The sequence below is a fragment of the Bicyclus anynana genome, chromosome 7, assembly GCF_947172395.1.
Source record: "Bicyclus anynana chromosome 7, ilBicAnyn1.1, whole genome shotgun sequence".
NCBI classification, from domain to species: domain Eukaryota; kingdom Metazoa; phylum Arthropoda; class Insecta; order Lepidoptera; family Nymphalidae; genus Bicyclus; species Bicyclus anynana.
Genome location: NC_069089.1, coordinates 11,267,152 through 11,295,094, shown reverse-complemented (window position 1 = coordinate 11,295,094; position 27,943 = coordinate 11,267,152). Strand labels below are relative to the sequence as shown.

The window sequence follows — 27,943 nt, the reverse complement described above, 5'->3', positions numbered from 1 at the left end:
GGCGAAAAATCCATACAGTCCGATTCTCGCCGGGTTATCTTTTGAAAATTCATGTACTCGTATTATGTATGGATGTATCCATATATGAGAAACCGTAGTTTGTTTTGTTTTGACTTTCGGTAAAACTCCATCCTTCGCCACTGCTATGTATCTATGGTTCAGTATTTCGGTTATATAAGAGTTTTTCTGCAGAGCATTAAGTCCTGTGAGTAAGTTTCTGTGAGTATTCCCATCCCTAGTTCAGATTAAGCCATTTTCGCTACACGCCTAATTATTTTATTCCAACTTATAGGTACAAATAGTACTAGAAGGTACTCATCAGGTATCTATTAGATAGAATGAAATCAAATAAAACAAGTTGTGGTATTCGCAATTATCCAATGGATAATAGATTTTATTTCTCTTGAAAGTCCACATATACAGTCCATCTGGTGATAACCTTCAATAATGAACATCATAGGCGTTATGTATATTGTCCGGGTTAACAAATAAATGGAGGCATATTATATACACAGGGTTCATAGATATTGAAATCATCTTTTTTTTTCATTTATTTATAAGCACTATACAACTTTATATAATATGATATTACAAGCGTTTTAGTATATATAATTCATATATATGTACTATGATATAATACTATGATATATCTGGCTACCAAAAATATAGTAATCGCAATACAACGTGCATTTTGATAACTAAGTAAATAAAAACCTTACACAAAATAAATTGTGCTAATCGTAATAGCAGCAATCACAAAATCTAGTACATACGAGTAAGAGAGCATTTTCTAATTATTATCTCCTAGTATATTTCATAATAACAGGTCTCATTTGCTTATATAAGATGAAATTATATAATATTATCTTAGCAATTATTGGAAATTCATAAGTAAAATTCGCATTGCGAGAAAATCTTAATTCGACGCTTCCACAGTTCTACAAACAGCAAGCCGTAACAGCGAAGGTAAAACGCTTTGACCTGACCGTTACACTTCATATCTAAAGGTATCTACGTTTAAAAGTCGACTACGACTACAACTATTGTTGTTTCGGTAACTTTACACTGGTCAAATTATTAAGATAAATATCAGTAACGTTATTCTGTAACTATGTTTCTATAACACGACAGTGTGAGCTTCGATATCATGTCTATCGCTCTCTGTCTATAGTATTGTATTACACAGAGAGAGATAGAGACGAGTTCGAAGCTCATGCTGTCGAGTTAAGGTGCTGATGGACTTGAGCTTGTAACAGAACATTGAACATTGTTTTTATATTTCTTAACCTGAACAACGAGTCAAGCCAAATATTGCTACGAACATCTTGATAATTCTAGCGAACGCTCTATTCCAGATGTGTCCATTCGAAGCAAATCTGCTCGCTAGAATGCTCGCTAAAATGTTCTCGTATTTTTCTGTGATGTAACATTCTCACGAACGCTCATTACAAGTAAATGCTAGTCTATCAGCACCTTTATAAAATCATCGTTACAGAATAGCACCCCAGTACGTCATGACGGTGACTTTACATATCATGGTAGTGACGTAACTTATTAAAGCCCCTTGATTATAAAGATCAATGTCAGTACGTTATGGTGACTTTACACATAGTAGTGAGTAGTGACGTAACAATAAAAATGCCTCGCCTTGAAATTCTATTAGTGTTTCTAGTTCGATTTCCATGTCAATACTATAATGTCAGTCAGGTTGAGAATATTCTGTAGGGTTTTTGAGGGAATCCGAGGTAAATCACATTGAGTCCCTCCACACCTCGCATCCTCTACATCTGTTAGAGATGTAAGTAGAGGATTCGGGGTGTGACAACAGAGAGTGTGGGAGGGCAAGATGGCAACGCGCTCCAGTCAATTAATGAAGAAAGAATGCGGCTGCCTCGATATCCTCCTCTCTCGCTACCCTCTGCCATGGGCTACGCAAACCTGCACCGAGGATTCAATGTAATTTACCCATAGTACCATAACCGTCTCTCTATGCATGAAGAAATCAGTTCTTAGTAAAACATACTTATTATTCGAATAAGATATTGGATAGAAGCATACAGGCGTTACTTTGCGGAAGTTCATCATGAATAGATAATAATTTATTTTGCTATCATCCGCGAAAAGCCGACGAACCCATGCGACAACGTCACCCAGGTCCGACAATACTCTCTACTTACGTTTCACCCCGAAACCGGAGCATCCTCAAATGTTGACTCTATGGGTTCGTCGGCTTTTCGCAAATGATAGTAAAATAAATAAATTATTATATATTCGAATAAGAGTTTTATTTCTGAATCTGAGTGTGTAAATGCCGTAGGCTCCTTAACGGGACCTCAGTGGCGTTGAGGGGTTTGGGCGAGCGCAGATGCATCGCAAGCAGAAACATCTGATGGGGTCTGAAGGCAGAAGCAGAAGAGATGGGCCTTGTTGCGTCACTCCATGAGACATTAAATAAATTAAAAAGATAGTAGATATTATAAAATATAAATGCACTATGCAAAATTAAAAAAATAAACTTCGGCTCTAGAGCAATTAATAACGCATCAAACTTAATGGCACAAGAAAATAAAACACGGTATCAACGAATTAGGTATTTAGGTATCTGGTATATTGTCACATTATTTGTGATGTATGTCCTGTTCTAATGATTATTATGTATACTATATTCATTTTCTCTATAATATCTAAATGGGCATATTTTGTATCATAAATAAATATATTCATCACAAGATTTTTAGAAACATTGAATATTTTAACTATTGGTTACTGAAATTAAAATATTTACTAACAAAAAAAAAGAGTATTAAAATACATAGTTATATCAGTTATTAACCCTCATAGTAAAAATAATAAATCGGATAGTGTAAGAAAATTCTTATTGTAATACAAATATGATAGAGAATTTAAATTAAGATACTGCTATTATTATGATAAACCCTTATATTTAGGAACATTGTACTCGTAGCGTCGACTAATTTTCAGCATTTCTTTATTCCGTCAAAACAGATATTACAAACTGATGGAATGTCATGAAAGAGAAGACTAAAATGTGTTAATAATAAACTAAAATTAATGAAAGTACATATAAATACAAAATATATACCATCCCACATAACGACGAACCGATGAAAACACAGAGGGAAAGAGGAGAGTTAATAAAATACTCGTACATAAATCCTTCACGAGATCGCCGCTAAAAGAAAAGTTAACGATTACTGTTCTGATGGTAGATTCAGTCATTGGTCTTATTAGTGGAGTCAATAGAGCATTTTCCCTCGAAATTTTTGACTCGAGCATAAAGAGAACAGCATTGAACAAGTTAGGACATATAAATAATTCATCAATCATACCAAAATGCAGGCGTTCCATGTAATCAATTTTTCGTTTATTATTCAAAGTTTTTGTTATTATTCAAACAATATATTTTTTTATTAAGAAATATTCGTTAGACGAGTACTTAAGTATTACAAGCAGGGTTATGTTTTATATATTATCTTCGTAACCATTATTAATCCTACTTTGTCTGTACGTAACTTTTGAATTTCTATGCAGTATTGTCTAGCAAGTCGATACAAATTATTTTAAATAATGATCTACAGCTATACAGTTACGAGTAAATTCCGTAAACGAAAAATAACTCTTCGAGACATTTGTTATGAGAAGTAAAAGAAAGCTAAGCGTGTAATATTATCGATATTTTTATTTTTGTATTACGGTTATTTTTGAGGCACCATTACAAAGCCTAGCCAATTCAAACTTTAGCTTATTATCTAGAGATAAAAAAAAATGTATAATATGATTCATAGAAATAAATGCATTTTTGTGACTGTAGCGATCATGTAATATAAATCAGTTTATTGTGACAAAGTTAAATCAAATTACGAGATAATATAATGATGTATATAAGTTTAATATGATAGCAAATATTGTGTTTTAAAAATTTGGTCTGCTTTATATATTACTTCCTTTATTATTTATGGAGTATCTATAGTAAAGTATTACAGTAAATACTAGTTCTATTTTATGTCTATATTTATTTTGAAACACTTCTTAATTTCATATCTATATGAACATATAATATTTTTTAATTGCTTAAAACTATAGAGCTGCCAACAATGAAAGTTATGACGATAGTGTATTTTATAGATGAGTAAATGGATTTATTTTTATGTTCCTGTATTTTAAATTTTAATAAACTTCAAGATAATAGTAATTATAACTGTGGTCTCACATTTGAACTATTAAATTGCTTTTAGCTGCCGTTTAAGTCTTTCCACGTAACTACTTAAATGAGACAATATATAGAGTTGTTAGTACGTGTTTTTGTCAAACGATCTGAGTGTGAATTGTGTTATTAAAAATAATCGCAGTCTGACGGCCGTTTTTAATAACCTACCCAAGATTACGGATAGATAGCTATCCTCGATTATCAGTAACAGTCAAGCTATCTTTACATATTCAAACTATCTGTCAGTGGGTTATTGAAAAGCAGATAAGAACAGAAAGATAGATTTTCTTAACTTTAGTAAGCGAAATGGCGGATAGATAGATTATTTGAAAACGGCCGTAAAGCAACGAAACATAACCGTTTTGTTATTATTTAATATGATATTTATTTATTACAAATAATAATTTTGCAGTAAATTACAAATCCTAATTTCGATAATTTTACGATATGGGCGAGGAAAGTACGCATCTTTAAATTAATAATAAAATTATTCAGTGCTTTTTGTATAATTTTAGCCTCTACATACCTCCTCTACTCTACAGGCGTTGTTGTATTTGTTTTAATTATTCTGTGGTTATGTATTCTTAGCAAGGTTTGTTTTTTTTCCATTAAAAATTAATAATTAAACGAGCAATAAAAAATAGATTAAAAATAATACAGAAAAACGTAAGCCAAAATACTGTGCCAATTGTTGCATCTACGTTAAAAATACACGTAATATATATACCGTGAGGCGTACTATACACATATGCAGGTAAATAATCGTCGAATCAGCGATACGGGTTGATGATGGGGGAGATGGGAGATGATAATTTACAAACTAAAGCCTCAATAGCTCAACGGTAAGAGCGGTTGGACTCATCACCGAGGGGTGGTGGTTCGATCGATAATTTTTATTTTTTGATTAATCATCTGCTATTGAATTTATTTTTTTATATTTTGTCAATAGTATTTGTAATATAAATTGTTGTATGCCAGAAATGGCTGAATACATTAGATTGTATGTGTTCTCAGCAAAATAAATGAAATGAAATGAAATCCCCGCCCCGTTAGTCTATTGTAGTACCCACACAGTATTTCCCGAATAGTTGGGAGGGGAATGCGAATATTGGTCATATTATAAAAGATTTATGGCAAATATTCTTTAAAAAAAAATAAGAAAAAAAAGAACTATATTGCTTTGCTTTCATATTTTGGCTTTCCTTCACATATGCCTTATGCCACTTTGTGGTGGTGCAAAGGTAATTTAGCAGTCTTTACAATTTATAATAGATGTTTGAAAAGGTGAAAGTTACAGCTCATTCAAACCACAATGATTTTACCAACATTACAAACATATTCGCCGAATAGAATGTGTTGACTAGCATATGTGTAGAGCATTCCTTATAAATTTAAATTTAAAAACAAAATATACCTAAAATCGATTGAACATAGCTGCTACGATTTTTCATCAGTCTATTTTTGTAATGCCATATTTCGTGTGATATAAATTTATTTATTATTATTACTTTTTTATAAACAAATTTCGCTTAAAAACCTCTACCGTCATGCAGTGGGTTTTCCAAAAATGTTATAACATTCTGACGACATTGGCCCAAAAAGGACATCGAGATAAAAACTAGAAACCTCTCACACATTCATAAAGCTTTCATTGCAATAATTCATCAAGACAATACGTTAATGTGATGTGTTTCTCGATAAAGCTTCAATTCTCATAATTTTTAATTCGTCTCTTCGTAATTTGATTAAGTGCGCGTAAATAAAGCGCTTATATAACCGCACCTACGTACGTAATTATAGTATTAGTCCAAGAGCTGGTCGACACTTTTGGGTAGGTATTTGAGGCAAGTTGAAAACTTGTCTTGTACCTGTACTGCCCCCTTACACAGAACTCTAGGTTGGTGTATTGGGGTTTTTTGATGTGATAACTTTATAATGGAGGGTAAAGCGCTTGGTAACGTAACGCATTACGGCGCTCTGTCTGGCTTGCGCTCGCGACTGCACGAAAAATTAAGTAACTTTCAATAAGCGTCCCGAGACGCACAAGTTTTTTTTTAAATATCCTTGACTCAATCTGAAAGTTTATACAGTTAAATATTAATATTTAATTTACTGGCTTATTTATTTTTATGTTCTTATAATTTTAAAGATAAAAAAAAAATAAATAAGCCAGTCCGGATTTTAAACTTGTTAATTTTTTAAAGATCTGCAAATTGTAAGCATCTGGCACAGTCAAAGAATCAACCATAGTGCCACAAATATTTATGGCCCTGTTTGTTACAACTTGGCAAATTCGTTCATAACACTCCCGATGGTCCGCGTTTAGCGATGACCCGCGCGCACGGATCATACCCGTACAGTCCTTCCCTCTGCCCCGCGCACTCGACTTCACACCCGCGTAGTCCTTCCCCCCGTCGCCTGCATATCATGGGAGTGTCATCAACGAACTTGCCAAGCTATAATATAATGTTTTATATAGTGGCAACGTTAATGGAAGTGACTTCCAGTTTTGCCCACCGGGTCATAAAAGTTTGTGGCACTATTTCTGTGCGAGGGTACAGGAGAGACAAAGTACAAGTTTTCAGCTTGCCTCAAATACCCGCCCGAAAATGTCGACCAGCTCTCGGACCATATATTTTAAAAGGTAAAAAAATAATAACCTAACTTATTACACGTAAATTATAGTAACTAATAAGTAATCATAATAATATGTAACAAACACGCAATCGTATCTCCGTAACAAGACGGCGCGGAAAACATTGCACATACACTTTTGTAAAGCTCAATTCTAAAATATAATTAAAAATCACATCTCATTAAATATCTTTGGATACAACCAAAATAAAATTATCAATATACAGCGTACAAAAATACAAAAAATATACAAGAACGTCGAATATATTTCAATTTATTGGAATACATGAGTCGTATCACACCAGCTAGGCCATTCGCTAACTTGATAAGCCTAACATTCACGACTACGGCATGTTTAAGACGAGAGAAAGTTGATTCCACCTATTGGTTGACTCTCGTGTCAAGATATCCCATTGACGCATGTTAGTTAGCTTTTTAAAAAATTAAAGCTAGCGGGATTATTTGAGATAAATACATTGAATGATACAAATGTTCTATTTGATGATATTATCAGTGGAATTCATATTCCATCGCCAGGGGATCATTCACCTGTTGAGTGTCAAATTCCCAAACAAATAGAGGTTAAATTCGACACTCAGCGGCTGAATGATTCCTTGGGGATGCCCCTACAACCTCTATGAATTCCACTGTAAATGTCACATAAGGCCTCAATACGAATAGCTTTTATTTTTGAAAACATAGTCAGCTAATGGTCTAGCTGATAGTGGAACTATTTACGTCATATTGAAAACGTTAATAGTCCACGCGCAAGTCATATATAATTACATATACGACGTGTACACGTGTTGCAGGCAAACGTCGAATGCCGGTTGACTAAAATATACCTAGATAAAAGTACCTAAATGAAATAGTGAAGTGGTCTGATAATAGGAAGCTTGGTTTTTTAGATTCTCGTAGTTACCACCCCACCGTCCAAGACATACCAGTGTATTAGTGTTTAGTTGCGATACGTTGCTGCAAAAACTAGGAATACGGATTAAAGAAACTGTACCCGTCCCAAATAAATGTGCTATCATCAAACGCCTTATCGCAATAACATAAGGAGATATATTCATTCAAGTTCTAAAATGTTGAATAAAAAAGCATTATTATAAATAGTCCTAAAGCCCCAAGTACACTCAAAGCAAATGCTCAATTGATTTCTCTAGCAGTAGGTAAGTCGGAACTATCGACAACAAATGTTGGTAAGTATTCGACGTTTACCTACAACTTACATACAAAATTATATCAATGATATACAGGAATAGAGGTTATCGTCTCAAACACTATTTGCACTAAAGGCATTGCATTATATTGCTATATGATTAAGAAAATTCGTTAAGTAGTCTAATAAACATTCGCTAGAAATTGTTGTTACAATAATTGAGATTCAACGGTCACAGCAGATCGTGGACGTGAGATGTATCGAGGTTCGTAATAAGGGTTTTCATGAAGGTCATTTCTTTGCGCGCGTTTTCGAGTATGACCCTTGGGTCCTGCGAGGTACATCGGAGACAATTCGGGGCGAAAACCATCGCTAGGTTAGCCGAATCCATTTTGGTTTGACTTACCACTTCTGGTGCACTGAATTGTTGTAGAAAACTTATTAAATATGTAAGTACCTGCAAAAGAAAGGAAATCTTTATTAAAGTCTTCTCACGGAAAGAGAACGCTGTTAACTGTAGCTGATTAGGGAATTAAATAGTTTCTTTCCTTTCTTCTGTAAGGCAGGTTTTCACTACCAAAACCAAGACAATCAACTAGCAAAACCAACCGTTCGATGCTGCAGACCCGCCTTGTCGCCAAGAGACAGGACACCTTGACAATGGCTTCACAGACACGTGCACTAGACCGCGGTCTTGTTAATAACAAGTTGATGTCTTGCGCACACCAAGATCAAACAGACAGACATTGAAATGTGCGCGAGTGATATTATAAGGGTTCCGTTTTTGTACTACGTACCTACGTTGGGAACCCTAACAAATTAATACGAAAAATCTGAGAAATGCCGACTTGCACGTAGCACCGCGTGGTTTCCGGGATTTTGTCGAATGCAATCGAAATACTGCAAATGAGCCCCGCCCGTTTCGTGCAAACCGGTCAAAGGCAGCCGGTCGGTCGCATTCAAGCGCTAAAGCAGCTTTTTCAACTACCCTCAAATTAGTGATTAATCTACCTACCCAGAATAAGGGATAAGAAATAATTGGATATTTTTTAACAGACTTAAAGAAAAATTCAAGAGTAAGTATAGTGCTTCATCTTGATGAGACGCTCAACTTTTTATTTACGAAAAATAATGATTTTAGAAGCTAACTGGGATACCAGGTAATAAAAATTTCTGAGCGTCGGAACGAGATAATGTGTGTAGGACCTTATGACTGTTAAGTTGTATAACTATTAATTAAGCAACAGCTGGTTAGTAACAACTTTTAATAACCTCGTTATTGTTACAAGTTGGGAGAAGGAGAGTTTACCAAAACTTGTTACAACCACCACTTACCAGCCTATTAAGCGACGGCAACCGTTGCAACGCTCGCGTACAAGCGGCGAAGTCGCACCCAGCGGCGACGCAAGCGCCGTACAGAGCGTCGGGAATCAGCGGCTCATATAACTCGCGGTACCACAGCTTGAGCAGGCTTGCCGGGGCGTGGGCATCTAAAGAAATACAGTGGTACCCGTATAATACAATTTCGCAGGGACTCAACTAAAAACGCGTCCTAAGCGGGAAAGCGTATTATACGGGATATGGATGAGGAATAATGTAAAATATAACGACTAATGTACACAATTACACATACATAGTTATAAATATGCTACTAGTATTTCGAAAATGCATTAGCAATTACGAAATTTTCAATTAAACTTTACTTTTGCAGTGCGTCTTCAAAATTTTCAGTTTAGAATCGCATCATGTCAAGGGTCGTTGGCTATCAGGGTCTTTCAGTTCTCTAAGATATCATGTATTAAGTCTTATCCTGCGATCATGGTAAAAGACATTTATGATGTCCTGATCTGTCTGTTGTAATATATTTGTCGCATTTGGAATTACACGCGTGTGACATGTAAGCGTATTAAACGGGATGACGAATCGTATTAAACGTTAGAAAATATATGAAAACATGTCTCAAGTTGTAGGGACAGGGTAAATTACGTATTATGCGAGAAATCGTTTTAAGCGTGATCGTCGTATCACGATCGTATCGATCGTAATCATGGTACACGTTTTACTTAAAAGCCTATTGGACGTTATATTCCAATAGAGATGACGACAGTTTTTTAAATTGTATATGTTACCGTTAAATTGTAAAATACGTTAGTTTATAACCTCACTCGCGATATTGTAATCTGTCGATATATTGTAAACTGAACATACTGATTACAATTTAATGTGTTATTTTTCGTTAAATTACAATCTATTATTATATTATTTGTGCATATAACGAAAAATGTTATATTGAATGCAAGACAGCTAAAAATTTATGATTTTTTTATATAATTAGGGTTAAAAGAATTTTAATTGATTTTGAAATTTTATAATGTTATTTATTTTATAAATATCCATATAAACTAAGAAGATTTTTTGCAGTTGAGTTTAGATGCCTGGAAACTCTAATCACATTTTTATTTGTGAAAATAATCTCTTAACTGTAATATTTTTATAAAACAAAATTATATTTTTATCACGTCACCGCAAACGCCAATCATAAACTGTGACGTCATTCGCTACAAGGCATCGGTTTGTGATTGGCGCTTGCGGTGATATATCACATCACTGCAAACGCCAATCACGATGTTATCTCTATGAATGACGTATGAATGTGTTGTGTTTCGGCGGCAAAAATTTTACGTAGATATTTTTTCATTATTGACGGGACAGAATAAAATACTTCCATAGCTTATAATACTTCCATAATTCAGTTTAAACACTGTTTACAAAAGAGGCAAGTAGCCTATTCACGACACGTCTCGAGACCAGATTGTCGCCAAGTAACAAACCTGTCAACATAGAAGCGTCGGGCAGCTCCCAGTTGTCGATCTTGGCCTTGAGCGCGTTGACCTCGTCCACGTCAGCGGACACCCTGAAGATGCCCTCGGTCTCGCGGCCGTTGAGCGCCAGCACCTGCTGCGAGAGCGCCGTCTGCACCCAGGGTAGCTGGCGCGCTGGGAACCGCTCGCGCTGGAGAGCCATCACTTCGGACAGCGTGTTGCCGAACATCGATTGGCGGAATATTTGGATCTGCCCAACAAATATTTTAGGGCATGTAATTATTATTTATTTATTTATTATTTAACAAAAAACACATTTCAATTAAGCCTAACCATAGTGCTACACAAACCACAGTTGGTTTTACTGTGCACTGGTTATTATTACATAATACAATATTTAAGAACAAAAGTAATTAACAAACAAAAAATAATAAATACCAAGAATAATCATTATAAGGTAGTTAAATAAATATCGTAAAAGTGTGAATGAACCGCCGAAAGTGACGTCATGGCATGCATTCAATTTTTGCGTTAAAATGGGGGTGTTTTGAATGCTTAGAATGCGTCAAACATATGAAATATTTATTATGTAGTAAATAATAATGTTTCACATTCGTAATTTAACTTTTACAGCAATATTAGAAAATAATTAAATATAAAAACAAAGAAGATGGTCCATTTCAGGTCCACTCATATCAAAAATAGTTAAAAATTATCTTCTTTTATTTCCGCAACGGTACAATGACTGATCCTGAGCTCCATACAATTTTGGACCATCTCCTTTATCCTCCTCCTCCTTACTAGCTGACGCCGTGCGGTTTCATCCGCGTGGTTCCTGTTCCCGTAGGAATACGGGGATAATATATAGCCTATAGCCTTCCTCGATAAATGGGCTATCTAACACTGAAACAATTTTTCAAATCGGACAAGTAGTTCCTGAGATTAGCGCGTTCAATCAAACAAACAAACAAACTCTTCAGCTTTATAATATTAGTATAGATTGTCTATACAAAAACAAAATCTGTAGACAGCAGAGTCTACAGCTTTAGTTTTAAGATGAAGAACTTTTTAAACTAACTAATTAATATAATCCTAGTTCTGAAAACATTTGAGCACATATAGCATAACACGACAAATAAATAGCTAAAATTATTTCTCTAAAACAGAATACTCACTCTAGCTTGGTCAATATCTTCAGTACTAGGTTTCCGTGGAGGCCTTTTCCCACCGAATCCTATTCTTTCGAGTCGTTTACATGCTACGCTCGCGTAATGGGACACTTGGACGTGAATCGGCCACTTTCCAACCTGAAAATAATATTAATAAAATCTTCAAATCATAAAAATAAACTAAAAAGCCAAGCCAGTGAAGTATTAATTAAAGCCGTTTTTGAAAGAACCACGGGAAAGAACTGTCTCTAAATCCTAAAAGTTTATAATTTAATCGGCTTTAGTTAATGCATCACAGTGTTGGCACCGCCTTCAAAGTGATCAGAAGGTAGCACATAAGATGTTATTTTTTGCTTTTTAGTTTATTTTTGATTTTGAATTCGGTTAAATTTTTTCGTTTTTTTTTCTGTTTTTAATGTGTCCTAGACTGACAAAAAAAGAACTTTATTGAATTAAAATTATAATAGAATTGGTTAAGAAATGACTAAGTTACGCGGTAACAAACATAAAAAAAAACATACGCGTCGAATTGAGAACCTTTTTCTTTTTTTGAAGTCTGTTAAAAATAGATAAAAGATTGTTAAAAATTTTAATTAATTTATATCAAGAGCCTTTCTTATACACATATTCTTACTATATATACTTAGAGAAGTCAAGTAAGTTTAAAGTGAACTCTGTTTCATACATATAAACTAAAATTGGTACATTCGCACATCTGTCTGCTGTCTGGTCCAGGGTCGGACTATAAAATAGAGAGATATTGAATCATCATTATCAACCCATATTCGACTCACTCCTGAGCTCGAGTCTCCTCTCTGAATGAGAAGGGTTAGGACGATAGTCCACCACGCTGGCCCAATGCGGATTGGCAGACTTCACACACCCAGAGAATTAAAAAATTCTTTGGTATGCAGGTTTCCTCACGATGTTTTTCGGATTCAAACCCACACCCTCCGAAATGAGAGGCAGAGGTCATATCCACTGGGTTATCACGGCACGTAATGTATACATTATTCATTGCAACCAGTGGCGTGCATAAGGTTGTCGATCAGGGTATACACTATTAATAAAATTAAGCAAACTGGAAAAATCTGTATTTAATAAGCACTAAGAAGACATCTCTTAGGGTATGCAGTATTTTAATGCATGTATGAAGTGCACGCTAGTGATTGCAACATTTCTCTTCTCATTTACATGTAATTGTATACCTCGGGGAAACAGTCGGCAAAAGCAGGGTCCCGATGTCGATTGACGTAGTTGGTGAGCGCCGGCTGGAAGGCGGGCGACGGAGGAACGAAGGCAAGGCACACTGCGAGCAACTCCCATCCTCGGAGGAGGGAATCCCTCAGAGGGTTCTCCGTTGTTTGTCTACACAGTTGAACGTACAGCTCGTCTCGAAGCCTGCGAAAATAATTTCATTCATAAGTATGTATAAATGTTTTTATAATCTATAGGAATATTATAAAGGGGTAAAGTTTGTAGTGTTGTAGGGGCTAATCTCTGGCTCTACTGAACCTATTTTGAAAAATCTTTAACCACTAGAAAGCTATTATAACTCTTTATAGGTTATATTTTATCCCCATATTCTCCTACGGAGCAGAAACTACGCGTGTGAAACCGCAAGGCGTCAGTTAGTAAATAATAAGCAGTTAACTAATTAATTTCCTAAAATAAACACTTCACCATGTAAATGACCTTTGGATATTAAAATCGATGAATCATGAAACATCACACTAATATTATAAAGGCGAAAGTCTGTGTGTGTGTAATTTTGTTAGTGACTCCTTAACGCCTCAAATACTGAACGGATTTGGCTGAAATTTAGAATAAAGATAGATTTTACCCTGGATATTAGATATACATATTCATATACCCGGAAAAAAGGCATGGTTTCCGCAGGATATGTGAATAACATAATTTCACGCGAACGGGATCGCGGGCGTCCGCTAGAAAATAATATATTAAAATCCATGAATAAATAGTGAATAAAAAAACCTTGGCGGAGTTTGCTGTGGGCCCTTCTCGGACCAAGGCGCATTTGGAACTCTCGTAACTTTAATTTTAAGTTTTCGACTATAATAATTACCACCATTCAATTAAATTATGACATAACTTGACGTTTCAAAAGTGCTTGTAAACTAAGCCTAATTAAAATAAATGAATTTTTGATCTATGATGATCTATGAATGATTTTTGACAAATAATTCAGTGCTTACTTCTCATTGGTGAAGGTGGCGTGTAAGATGTCCTGCGCGACCGAGTTGAGCGTCATGCCCGGTCGCGCCTTGCGGTCGCCCATGTAGATCTGCACCAGGCGGAACAGGTCGATGGTCGCCTTCTTGTGCGCCTTGTCCCAGTCCGCGCCCACCATGGGCGCGCTTATGGATGAGGACGTCCACGACAGCATGTCTCTCACTGATGCCTGCAAATAGTCATCATTACAATCCTATTTTAATGACCTTCTATAATATAGTATTTGAAATTTTCAGAAACAACAATATTGCAATGCTTAAAAATAATCCTTGCGAATATTGCCTTGCATATAATGTATGTATGTTCTGCCCGATCACTTCACAACCAAGTTACTGACTAGGATGCGTCCACCATATCTCTCAGGACGAGAAAGACAATAGGGATGATGACAGTTTTTTTAATTGTATATAAATTAAGAGTATACTAATAGTAAAGCAATTTTGTAAAAGGAACAGGGTATCTGCGATCATTACTTTCGGATTAAAAGAGTCAGATTTGCGGCGCTGCCGCGGATCCCTGAAAAACGCCCCATACAAAATGGCTCGAAAAAATGACGTCATAGGCAATGTAATGATCGTTAGATTTGTATGCGCGTTCAAACAAATTTACTAATATCTTTGTTATTTGTGCGTTTATCTTTATAGTTCATATATTAAAAAATGAAACATTTAATGTAAGGAAGCTAAAACTGTATGAATTTTCATCTAATTACGATAATTTTTTTTTAATAGTTTTTGAAATTTTATAATCTCATTTATTTTGCAAATATCCAGACAATCTTTGCTTTTTATGTATAAATTAGTTAGCATTGACCCTATTTACCCGAATGTATCATAAAAATCAATATATTCAAACCTAGTCATCATCCCCATTGCCAACCAATAGCAACTAAAATATCACTCCTCTCTATCTCCTCCCATCCCATCGTAACAAAAGTTACCTGTATATTCGTCTAGAGGTCATATTCACATGCCCTGGGGTGCTCTACGATCTCATCAAAAAAAGGAATAAGACTGATGATGTCTTACCTTTCTCCTGAAGATGCCTTTGTTGAAGTTGAGGTTGTCCTTGGCGAAGATCTCGATGTCCTGCTCGGGCGGCGGGTGCGGGTGCGCGTGCGCGTGCGGCGCGTGCGCGCGCACGGGGCTGTACAATGCGCCCTCCGGCCGCGCGCCGCTCGCCTCGCCCGCCGCCGCGCCGCCGCCCAGCGACGATGTCTGACGACAAACAATTACATTTAAGTCTCAACAGCTCAACGGTATAAGCTAGAGGGGCCATAGTCATCATCGAGAGGTCGTAGTTCGCTGGACTATTGTCGTACCCACTCCTAACACAGTATTTTCCGACTAGTTGGAAAGGAACAGGAATATTGGTCATATCTAAAAAGACAGATTCCACGAGATGAAAGACAAATGTCAGTCAAGATATAGATAGCTGTGTCTCATTCGTTGCGATAGGACAAAAGACAGCTATATTTTCGGTTCACCCGCTATTGGCCGATGCGCATCATTCTTCAAACCACCTATAAAACGATTTGTTTAATGCCCAGCTAATTCTTTCTAGCTCGGGGTTCTCTCAGGTGGTTTTTACATGGCGTCATACTACCTAAATATGATAACCTAAAATATCATGAGCAGAGAACCTCTGGTCTGGGTTATAAAGCAAAACATTCCCCACCGATGAGATTCCTATTACTCCTTTAAAATCTTGCTACAAAACCAACAATACACTATAACATCAATGAACAACTTACCCTATGTATACCAGGCGAAGGTTGCCGATCGCGCTCGAAGCCGACGAACGTGTTGTAGTACGAAACACCGTGGTTCATATACTCGACGTCGGACGGTCGCTGCGCGTACGTATGCGGCAGGTACACGCCGGACCCGTCGTCATCGTCCGGCGTCCGGGCCCCGCCGTCCGACGACTCGTTGTCAGGCTCGTGTCCGGACAAGGAACGCGACTCGGAGCCGGACCGGGAGCGCGACGTGCCTGACTCGCCGTCCGAATCTGAGCCGCCACCGTAGCGCCCCCGGCCTAAGGGAACAAACAAATGGTGATACGACATATTAACCAACATTGCAATCCGACTTAACTATATAAATGCGAGTTGTGAGTTAGTTTCATTGTGGGCTATGCTTTCACACTTAAACTACTCAAGAAATAAACATGAAAATTTACATACATGATAGTGTAAAAACAAATAATGTCATCAAAAAGTTGTTTTACTATAAAAAGTTCTGAGATCCATCTAATACCAAGGCGGTTACTTTATTCAGTCCGTAATTAAGGGATCTTCTATCTCAAGTTATTACGTAATTAGCTAACCTAACAACATCTTATAGTGATCATATCAATATTAAAAATCTTTTATTTTTAAATAACATACACTGACTAACTTGCGATAGACTCTTTCAAACAGAAAAAAAACTGGCCGCAAACGACAGTGTGCTGTCTTTTGCAGAGAACAGTGATTTTAAGTTCTATTACAACGAAAATTCTCCATTGACCTATAAGGAATAAAACGGCGACAAACAGTAATAAAATGTAAATAATTATGGTGTCATTCAACCAGTAGTATGGTACCACATCAGTGTTTTGCCCACGAATATACGCAAGTAATATCAACCAATGACAAGTAAACTAAAATTTAAGTTCAATCAAATGTCATGAAGATAATTTAGCTCAAAGATCTAAAAGGAGTTATTATGGAAAAATATGTGGTTGACAGGACAGGGTGATTCAAATCAGAAGTTATTTAAAGGCCAAACACAATTATTGAATGAAAACTTATCAAGTCTTACAATTCCCACAAAGAATGTTACTAACAAATCCCTCTAATAGCAGTCAATAACATATAGCAGTGCCCGAGGCTTGTTACTCTGGGTGCAGGTTTGAAGGTTCGTTTGAAGACGCCTCCTTCACTACTCGCAAATAAATGTCACATGAATACTCACTGGACAACTTGGCCTGCTGTATGATGTAGTCCTGCAGGGGCAGCAAGTGCTGCATGCCGCGAAGGTCCCAGTTGCAGTAGAGCGGGGAGCCGCCACCGTCCTCCTCCTCCTCCTCGCCGTCCTGCAGCTGCTCATCCTCCACCGGCCTCTTATGCCCTGGACATTTCAAGTTTTCAATTTCCAAATTGCAGTTTTACTAGAGCTTTTGAGTAGTAGTAGGTTTTTGTGGAACAAAGTTACTGCCATAGCTCAACGATTCTACAAGGAAGTCTACAAGGGGCGAACCACTTAGTTCGAAGAGTCGTTAGCCCCCCAAGGTGCTAGAATGGCTACCTCAAAATTCAAAATTCAATTATTTCAAGTAGGCTCAGTTGACAAGTACTTTTGAAAGGTCAGTTGACTATTTGTAAAGATTCTACCACCGGATTCGGAAGGTGGGTTCGGCAAGAAACTCAACAGTTGCTCTTTTTAAAAAAAAACATAAGGTATTTTAATTTATTTACAATTGATAACAACATTACAATTACTCATAGTATTACTTCCTGTGTGAAGGTGGAAGCTGATCCAATGGAGGCCAAGCACCTTCATCATTAAGGAACTCATCAATGGTGTAGTATCCTCGACTAAGTAAATGTATTTAAACACATTGCTTAAAATTATGCATTGGCAGGTCCATCACACTCGCTAACTAAGTCCCAAACACTTTATGCTTATTGAGGCTTGGCAAACATGTGAGTTGTTTATAAAGGTGGAAAACTTACTTCGTGATTTCGTACGATCTCGTGGCCCGGTGGACCTTTCAAGGCGTTGGTTGTGCTTCTGTACATTAGGCTCTGTCAGAGCTGGTTCCAAGTTGACGCATTTCAGCTTGTAGTTTACTGGTTGGTAAAACAAATAAGATGAATATAGTGGGCCAATAAAATAGGCTGATAATGATGGTTGCTTGTTACCAAAATGAAATGAAACGTTACAAATCACTAATGGCTACCGCAAGGATCACTCATTTTTTTTCAAGGAAAACTTCGTTATGCACGAATAGTGTAATAGGGCGATGCTCGATGCCGTCTACAGGCATTGTGAAACAGGGTTTGTTATTACTTATTTTAAAATACCAGTAGATGGCGTGTTTAGAAAACATTGAAACAATCCCATTTTATACATTTCAAGAACCTGTTGCGATAAAGTTAAGCCTGAGGCTCATAGATGGTGCTTTGTTTTTAATTTTTCAAAAAGTTTTACTTCAGTTGTACACTGTTTTTTTTTCTATTTCTTATACTACACTAGCGGATGCCTGCGACTTCGTCCGTGTGAAATTTAGGTTATCACAAATCCCTCGGGAACCATGTATTTTTCCGGAATGAAAAGTAGCCTATGTGTTAATCCAGAGTAAAATCTATTTCCATTCCAAATTTCTGCCAAATCGACTCAATCTTTGCGGCATTAAAGAGTAACAAATATCCAAATAATCATCCAAACAAACGTCCATATAAACTTTCATCATCATCATCATCAGGTGCCCTCTTCAAACTGACGTTTGGCGGTCAGATGGAGAAAACTTTTCCGATCATTTGACATAATTTTCAGCTGGCTGTAATTAGTCTTGGTCCACTCCTTAATATCGTCCACCCATTTACGTCTTTGCCGTCCTTGTGCCCTTTTTCCGACTATCTTGCCTTCTAGGATTAACCTAGGAAACTCGTAGAGGGGTCCTCTTTGCAGATGTCCGATATAAACTTTCGCGCATACAATATTAGTATGATGGACACGTACCAGCGGCAACGTTGTCCTGTTCGTTGGCGGAGGAGAGGCGCATGAAGTTGTGGTGCGGGTCGTGCGGCGGCGTGCGGTGCTTGCTGCTGCCGCCCGACGACACCGACGTCTTGCTCGACGTGTACCGCTCCGGTTCCGCCTGCTGCCGTCTAGAAGAAAAAACCACATAAAATAGAAAAACACATCTATAACAATTATAGCAAACTACAACTATAACATGAAAGTAAATACAGAGTTCTTTGAAAAACTAAATATGATTATAAAAGAAATTTAGGATTACAAAAATCAATTTTTAAAATATTTCCCAGTCTGTGCACATTTCTGTTTTTACAGTAGGCCCAGAATGCGGGTCACATGATATCTTGTGAAAATAAAAAGACATTGTTTTCTAGAAGTCTAGAAGAGAAAACACAAAATGGAAGAACACAACTATAACAATTATATCAAACTATGACTATAACATGAAAGTAAATGAAAAACGAAATATGATTATAAAAGAAATTTAGGATTACAAAAATAAATTTTTCAAAATATTTCCTACTGTAAAAACAGAAATGTGCACAGACTGGCTGTGCACATTTCTGTTTTTACAGTAGGCCCATAATGTGGGTCACATGATATTTTGTGAGAATAAAAAGACACATTGAACTGATTTGTCACAGGTAGATTAAGTAAACGGAAACGTGGACACTGACGATTGGCCTTATCCAGAAATTCAAAGCCGATCAGCGACCTATGGAGAGGGCTATGTTAGGAGTCTCTCTGAAGAACGAGGAAATCCGTAGAACGAAAATAATCGATGTAGGGAAAGGATTAGCAAACTGAAGTGGCAGTGGGCGGGCCATATCTGTCGTAGAACAGATGGCCACTGAGGCAGACGTGTTCAGGAATAGAGACCACGTATCAGCAAGCGCAGTATCCTATGTATACCAGCAAGATGGTCCGATGACATCAAGAAGGTAGTGGGAAATGGCAGGATGAGGAAGGCCTATGTCCAGCAGCGAATACAGTCTGTTGATGATGATGAGATTAAGCAAACTTTATAGGCTTTGTTTCAATATGATCAAGCAATGATTACCTTGTGAACTCCCTTGGGGGATGCCAACTGGACGCGTTGTGCCGCAGATCGAGGCTGGTCTGACGGAACGGCTTGTCCACGCTGTACACGGCTTGCTTCTCCGGATACCGCTCCATGCGCTCCAACTCCGCTAACCGCTCCTTATCTAGGTGCCTGTCAAACGTTGTGTTTCCATTTAAACGTACTCAAAATCAGGGCAATCAACAAATAAAAGCTAAACAGTCATATATATACAGTACTTTTACAACTAGCGGACGCCCGCGACTTCGTCCGCATGAAACGCGATGTAAACTTTCAACTACCTCTACCCTACCCCTACCCTACCCTACCCCTACCCTTACCCTACCCCTATCCTACCTCTTCATCCCTTTTTTTCGCAATAAAAGGTAGCCTATGTCCTTTCTCAGGGTCTAAAGATTGTCTGTGCCAAATTTCATCAAAATCGGTTGAGAGGTTTAAACGGGAAAGTGTAACAGACCGACAGAGTTAATTTCGCATTTATAATATTAGTAGGGATTTGTCACGTTAGAATATATATTAGATACATTATTTAGACCCATTTTAGGACTCTAGACTCGTCTCTCCTATAGTAAAAGAGGGTTGAGGAATCAACGAAAAGCCCGTTCTACTCAAAGTGCTTTTTACCCGTTACCCGGTCGGTGTCGGTGTTTACGTCGTTTGCGAAGTATCTGTCCCGTAAAAGTCGTAGATCCGTGTCACACACGAAGTTCGAGTACTAGCTCACCTGTCTGAGAACCTCTCTCGTGCGTGCCGCGAGAGGTGGTGCGGCCGCTCCAGCGAGTGCAGCGCGCGCGCCCCCTCCGCCGCCAGGGAGATCGACGACACCAGGGACGGCCGCGCCGCACTTGCCTGCTCAAAGATATATTCGTAGTTATTGCTTTTTTTACTTCTCTCACAAATATAACCTCAGTAATAAAATAGAAATCATTCATACTAATCACACTTATATATACCTACACTAATATACTCACAATCATCTGCCCACTTTAGGCCGATAATTGTGCGCCTGAGTATATTATAAACGTGAAAGTTCGATTTAAATTCGATTTTTCGAAGAAAAAACTATTGAATGGAATTGGCTGGAATGGTAATAAATTAATCCCTAAAGTACAAATAAGTTTTTTGCCTCGGAAACTCCATGGTTCCCACGGCATTGATGATATACAGAAAATATTATGCAATAGGAGTTGCGGGCGTTTACCAGTAGTAAAACAGGTACACAATCTTATATTTACTAAGTTAGTATATAATAGCGAGCGATCATGATCAATATCTCTGTCAAGCAATAATGTGGAAGTTTATTCACAAAAGCTGTCATTGTTATTCTAAGGTACTGTAGTAGGTACAGAAAAGCTGTAAATGCAGAAGTTGTCAACTTCTAGGCAGACATCATAAAGACTAGTTTATTCTTGTTTGGAATGCATTTTTTAGGCCGATTAATGTGGATTTTCTTCAGATTTTTGTTGTTTTTAACGTGCTATCATCTACAAATCTACAAGCAAGTCACCTTCTCCCAGATACAAAACCGAGTCGAGTATGGGTCTCGAGGCTATATCTTGCCCGGCATATTGAAACAGTGTTTGTTATTTTAAACTACCAGTAGATGGCGTTATTAGAGAACTTTGAAACAATCCCTGTCATACACTTCAAGAACCTGTTGGCTCATAGATGGCACTTTGTATTATATAAGAAGTTTTACTCTAGTTGTGTGGTCTAAAGCACATTTGTTTTTTGTTTGATGTAAGTTAAGTATAAGTAAAAAAATTATGCCCCCAAAAATTATACAAATCATACACATACTTAATTTACACACACTAACAATAAATTCCAACATACCTGTAAGAACGGTGTAGGTTGTGGTTTGGGAAGAGGACTGCTCGGACTTTGCGGCGATGCCGAATCACAAGACGAACCACCGGCAGACTGTTGTTTTAACTGTCAAATAATTCATAAAAATCAAATTCCCACAGTACTACTGTTGTAGTAAATACTGTTAATAATGCTGTATAAGTTTCTTGCACACTAACTAAATGTTGAGCTAAATAAACAGCAGTATTTTGTAATGAATTCAAACAAATATTATACCTTACGTCTCGTTAATGGCGTACTTTCTACGGACTTGAAATACTTTTCGTGCATAGAATCGTCCGACGCATCCTTCCGGGGCGATATGAAACTACCACTGCGGTTGAGGCCTGTGATTAACGAAAAATAACGACGTAAGTATCGATTTTATAGTATCACCAGAATATAGACTATTGAATATAGATAGAATACTATAGTTATTTGTTCAAATTTTGTTTTTTTTTTCTCATTTTAAACTTCTTAGATCGAACATGGGAGACATGACTTTTTTTTAATTAATTAAAAAGTATTTACCAGAATGAGGAGACCACTTGTCAGGCTCGTGGATGGGCGCGGGCTGCGCTGAGCTGCGTTTGCGCAGCTGAGGCGTGCACGCAGCTACGGCGCACGTCGCAGCGTTTAGCTCCTTGTATATTAATGAAATACACCAAGTTTATTACAGAAATTTATCCCTACTTGTACACCTAACATGAGTCAACGACACAATATCTTGAGAACAGAAAAGACAAGAGAAGAGAAAGAGAAGAGAAGAGAAAAGAAAGTGAAGAGATTTCAAAAGTCGCTTTGTTTATACATTTCTTAGTCTCTTTCGTCGCCTTGGAATGAAAGAGACTAAGAAATGTAGAAACAAAAAATTCATTATTATCGATAGATCACATGATCAACCTTTTTTTTTTTATTATTCTTTACAAGTTAGCCCTTGACTACAATCTCGCCTGATGGTAAGTGATGATGCAGTCTAAGATGGAAGCGGGCTAACTTGTTAGAAGGAGGATGAAAATCTACACCCCTTTCGGTTTCTACACGGCATCGTACCGGAACGCTAAATCGCTTGGCGTCGTCTTTGCCGGTAGGGTGGTAACTAGCCACGGTAACAAGCCAGCCAGACCTGAACAAATCTGGACAAATTAAGAAAATCTCAATCTACCCAGCCGGGGATCGAACCCAGGACCTCCGTCTTGTAAATCCACCGCGCATACCACTGCGCCACGGAGGCCGTCAAAACCTGCTAACAATCATATATGTCATGCCCATACATTTATACTTTTCGAAGTTTCAGAGATTTAAGAAAGAGAATCAATATGTATAAAAGCGACAGTTTACCTGCTTCCGCCGTTGCTGCGCGCTGCTGATGCTGCTGTCGGAGGAGCGGCCCGAGTCCGTGTGCCGACACAGCGCCGCCGTGCCGTCCTCGCTCAGCCGCCCGCGCCGGCCCTCGCCGCTGTTCCTGCACTCAGAGCCACTGCATATGGTTCATATAACGCCTCAATTTTCATTAAACAACAACCAACACTTTTAGATTCTCCCTGCACATCCGCAATAATATTGTCAATAAAGTAGGGTAAGGATCCCTAGAAGCGTATAATATGCGTCAAACTTCTAGTCTATTTTGGACGTTGGAACATGCTGAACAGCACAGCATTTTATAAGCCCGCTGGTATATGTTTATGTAGGTACTACACAGTCATATGCATTGTGGTCAAAAAAGACTCGAAGGGGCATACTATACAATAGTATGCATCTTAATATTGCTTGCATCCAAGCAATATCACCTCGCCCTATTTTATTGAAAATATTTATTTATTTATAGAAACTGTACTTGAGAACACAGTAATCTTGCCCAATTCATCTTACTGCAGTAAACATTCAACAATTCATCAGCCCACTAAAGGGCCAGGTCTCCCTTCTTACAGGAAAGGGGATATGAAGCTTAGACCCATTGCAGTGATCCAATCTGAGTTGGTGGATTTAAGGCAATAAAGTTAAATTCAAAAAAAAATCTCAGATGTTAATGATAGTGACCAGGACCAGGAATAGCTTAACATGCTCTCAAGGACCATCAACTTCTTAACAAATTTTATTAAAAATTGTTGGTTTATTAACTACCTTGTTGATCCAATAGTTCAATAAACATTTCAATAATTCAGTCAATTTGAGTATAGGAAAGTCATCCAAATAAAATTTCAACTCCGCTCAGACAGAATCCATGACAGCAAATTTCAAATTCTCCATTTACCTGTGATGATAATGCCCTCTCCTCGTACGCACAGGACTGGTTTGTGTGATGGTGACATTCTTAGTGTTGTTAGGTGATAGCTTGCTCACACTTGGTGTGGTGGTGTTACCATTGCTACTGATTGGATCAAGTAATGACACCTGCAAAATAAAAATATATCACCTAGAAAAATATTTTGACTTATATTCTCTCAGTATATATGCCAAAGAAGTGGGTACAAGAATACCAGCAAAATCTCTCTATAACACCTTGGCCTAGAACAGCAGCAAGTTGTATATTAGAACAGGTATATAAAGTTGCTCTAATAGGATCTTACCAAATTTAGCTGGGCAGGAAGAACAACACAAATAGTAAACATTTATTATGAAAGAGTTCCTTAATTCTATAACTCCTCTCCAATTAGTCGGGAAAGACTGTTTTAGGAGTGGGTACCACAAAAGGCAAACGGGGCAAGGATCGAACCACCACCCCTGGGTGATTGAGTCTGACCACTTTACAGTTAAGCTATTGAGGCTCTAAAGGTTTAGTAATAATGTACAGTAATTTCAGACATATGTTGCTGCATTCATGCTGGTTATAGACCTTTTGTAAGGACTTACAAAAACCATTCCCAAACCACCAGCATCTAGTGCCACCTCATTGGAAGATATCTTTAAGCTTCTGGACGGGAATAAACTTGGCATCAACATTAATGGTGAATACATTACTCAACTGTGGTTTCAAGTTGTCATGGGCGAGTCTCTGGAAGATCGTAGTACCATGCTCAATGACCATAACAGTTTCACAAAATAGGTAGGCCTCAAAATTATCATATGCAAAACAACAATCAAGAGTATATAAAATACTACTGGACACGACCACAACTTAGTCCGCCCTAGGGCCTCCTTAATCCGACCCTGTTGCAAAATCTGTTCTTGGTGAATATCTACTAACTATTTCATCATTTTATGTCAAGCGGTTTTTGAGATTGCATGATGATATCAACTAAAATGGATGATGAAACTGACCTGTGGCACTGCTTGGTTAGTTTGTGTTGATGTTTCTCGCCTTTTTTGTGGATCAGTGTTTTGTTTTAGAGTCTGTAATTTGGCCAACGGGATGATGTCACAATCTGTAGGCCTGTGCCAAACTGTAGTCTGAAAATTTATTTTCATTTATAGAGTTAATTTTTGAGTATTATATAATAAAACAAATATACATAAAACTTTGAAATTTATAATTATAAATAAACTTTCCTTTTTAAAGTTACTTGTGACATTTTATCAAGGGTTCGGAAGAAGTATGTGCACATAAATCAAAATGAAGGTTAACTGGGTCTTCTATTTTGAAATACCTGGACCTAGCACAAATACTAATCATACTTGACTAAGTTTAATGAATTATTTAAAAATACTATAATAAACAACAATACATTCCTACTCCAATTCCAAAATTATGTCACATTTTATCACTCTTAACTTTATGTATGTTTCAGTGACTCATTTTGTAATATGTATGAAATGACTGGTTATTTTCAGGACAAAAACATTTGAATCCTGATTTTGCAAGAATGTAATGTAGTTAAAACTTACTGTACTAAAATACTCTGGCAATAAAAATGTAATGGTTATTTCAACAATGATGAAAGTCTGCTCTCTAAAAACAATGAATGTCACCATTATATTCAAATCATGTCAACATACCTGAGTAGATGCATTGTAGTAGTAAAACCTATGTGTATTGATGTCAAACAACTCCCACCATTGAGATGAATCCGTGCGTTTCACTTTTACACCCTGCAATAAATAAAAGTTATGTTTGTAATTTATAATATAAAAATTAATGTACGAAATTTGTAATCACAAAACTAAGCACAAATCTTCAGAAAGGTTGAACCTATTTGGCTAATTCTTTTTTTAGTATATTTCTTGAAGTATGACAATGGTTATTACAGACAGTTTTTTAGGATAGGGGTAGGGTAAGAGTAGGGAAGTGTAGGGGTACACACACATAAGTCAGACATAAGTCAAAGCTTAACTGGGTCTGCTAGTTATTAATTAATCTTTGTAATTAAATTTATGTAATAATGCATGTGTTTGCAAAATATATGATACATGTTAGCCCTATTGAGTGAACAGTATATTCTTTTATATTTAAGTAATTCAAAAGTATTTCAGATGAATTGACTGGCAGTTTCACTTGCATGTCACATTAGTGTCAAAATATAGAGATAAAAAATAGCCCATCTATCTGTGTGCTAAATTTCATCTGTTCAGCTGTGTTTGAGTAACAAACATTCATCCAAACTTTTACATATAAAATGATAGTTAGAAGAACTGGATATGATGAACAATACTTTCACTGAAAATTATATTTTATTGCTCTTTCTTTTATACATTTTCCTCTTTAATCCTTTGAAGCCTGTACTTCCATAATAAAAGCATCAATTTCTTATTTAATTGTATTGAATCCTTCAATTGAACCTATCTTGTCATTATCCTTTAAAGCCTATTCATTTACCCTATTGCATGCATTAATTAAATTTTAATGTGAACGTGCTGTTGTCAAATGAAAGTTAGCCACAGAGAACATCATTTATGATTTAGTAAAAAGTATGAATTAATTAAAGGGAAAGTTTAGACAACATGTATAAAAGGTATATTTTTGTTAGTTTACCACTTTAGTGAAATATTTATTTGATAGTTCAATATACTCTTACTTTATTAGCCAAATGAGTAGTAAAGTATTACCTCAGGAGGATCCCAAACACATTCGCCAGTTGTTAGGTTAGCATACATATGTTCCTTTGTCTTAGGTTCTATTATTTCCACCCATTCCACCCTGGAATAAAACATCGCCAGTTTTACAGTAAACCACAACTATACTACCGCACTGTACCAAATGAATTCAGGGCGTGACATTAGTGATTTCCGCGTACTTTATTGATTTTGCAACTTTTCAACAATTTTCGGAAACGATTTGGCATTGGTATTTAGATGACTCACTCACAACGAATGAGAATTACCTTTCGGACGACATTTTATCAAACGAATTATGTATTTTCTCTTCTATAATGGGGCTTAAATTACATTTTTAACTAAAAATCGGACAAGTTTTACGAGAAATCATCCATGTTGAGTGTTTACTTCGCCCACATGCCACAGATTAAAAAGCGTTATGACAAATAATCTATGGTTGACTTATGTTTATTGAATGAACTAAGAACGTATAGAATGAACCTAACTTTCTCTGTCTACGGAACCATTGTTATTCTGGCAAAATGCCAATGCTTGTTTTAATTTTACGGCCTGTGATCATCACATCATCATCTCTTTTCCCATTTAAGTGCGAGATATGTCAATCGTTTACATTCGCTTTGTTATTTTTATTTACTTTTATATTCGTCAACTTAATCCAAATCATTTTATCATCTACTCTTATCTTCTTTGGCCATCCTTTCCAGGGACTTGGATACCAGTCTTAAAGTCTTTTATTTATTTACACAATACTAAAACACAAACAAGCTTTATTTGATTTATATTAGGCTTGTTAGGCTAATAGGTAGGTATAAAAAGAATATAAATTAATAGAAACGTTAACCGATTTTAATGAAACTTTTACGAAACAATATTAGGCTACTTTAATTTCAGAAAAACTCAGGATTCCCGCTCCATTGGGATTTGTAAAAAACTGAATTTCACATGACCATGGACTTATTAAATTGCATACACGGGCGTTCATTATTACAAAATTTCCTTTCTTATT

General features: G+C 36.8%; 1 protein-coding gene across 2 annotated transcripts; it reads right to left on the bottom strand.

Annotated features, from left to right (window-relative positions):
- Positions 1–358: 358 nt before the first annotated feature.
- On the bottom strand, positions 359–27,343 carry LOC112055718 (uncharacterized). 2 transcript variants are annotated; one of them, XM_052882571.1, is made up of 22 exons: positions 27,204–27,343; positions 26,929–27,019; positions 25,882–25,974; positions 25,207–25,335; positions 24,200–24,339; positions 23,287–23,425; positions 22,477–22,588; positions 22,183–22,292; positions 21,934–22,032; positions 20,822–20,946; positions 20,077–20,229; positions 18,999–19,147; positions 17,990–18,106; positions 17,229–17,384; positions 16,025–16,308; positions 15,300–15,488; positions 14,235–14,440; positions 13,227–13,419; positions 12,025–12,156; positions 10,859–11,099; positions 9,363–9,517; positions 359–8,484 (listed from the first exon to the last, which is right to left on the bottom strand). In XM_052882571.1, the coding sequence occupies exons 1-22, from the start codon at positions 27,215–27,217 to the stop codon at positions 8,260–8,262; spliced, it is 3,252 nt and encodes a 1,083-aa protein (XP_052738531.1). In that variant the 5' UTR covers positions 27,218–27,343; the 3' UTR covers positions 359–8,259. The 2 variants fall into 2 exon arrangements, with proteins under 2 accessions (XP_052738531.1, XP_023951676.1); XM_024095908.2 differs by having other exon boundaries at positions 23,287–23,410.
- Positions 27,344–27,943: the final 600 nt, after the last annotated feature.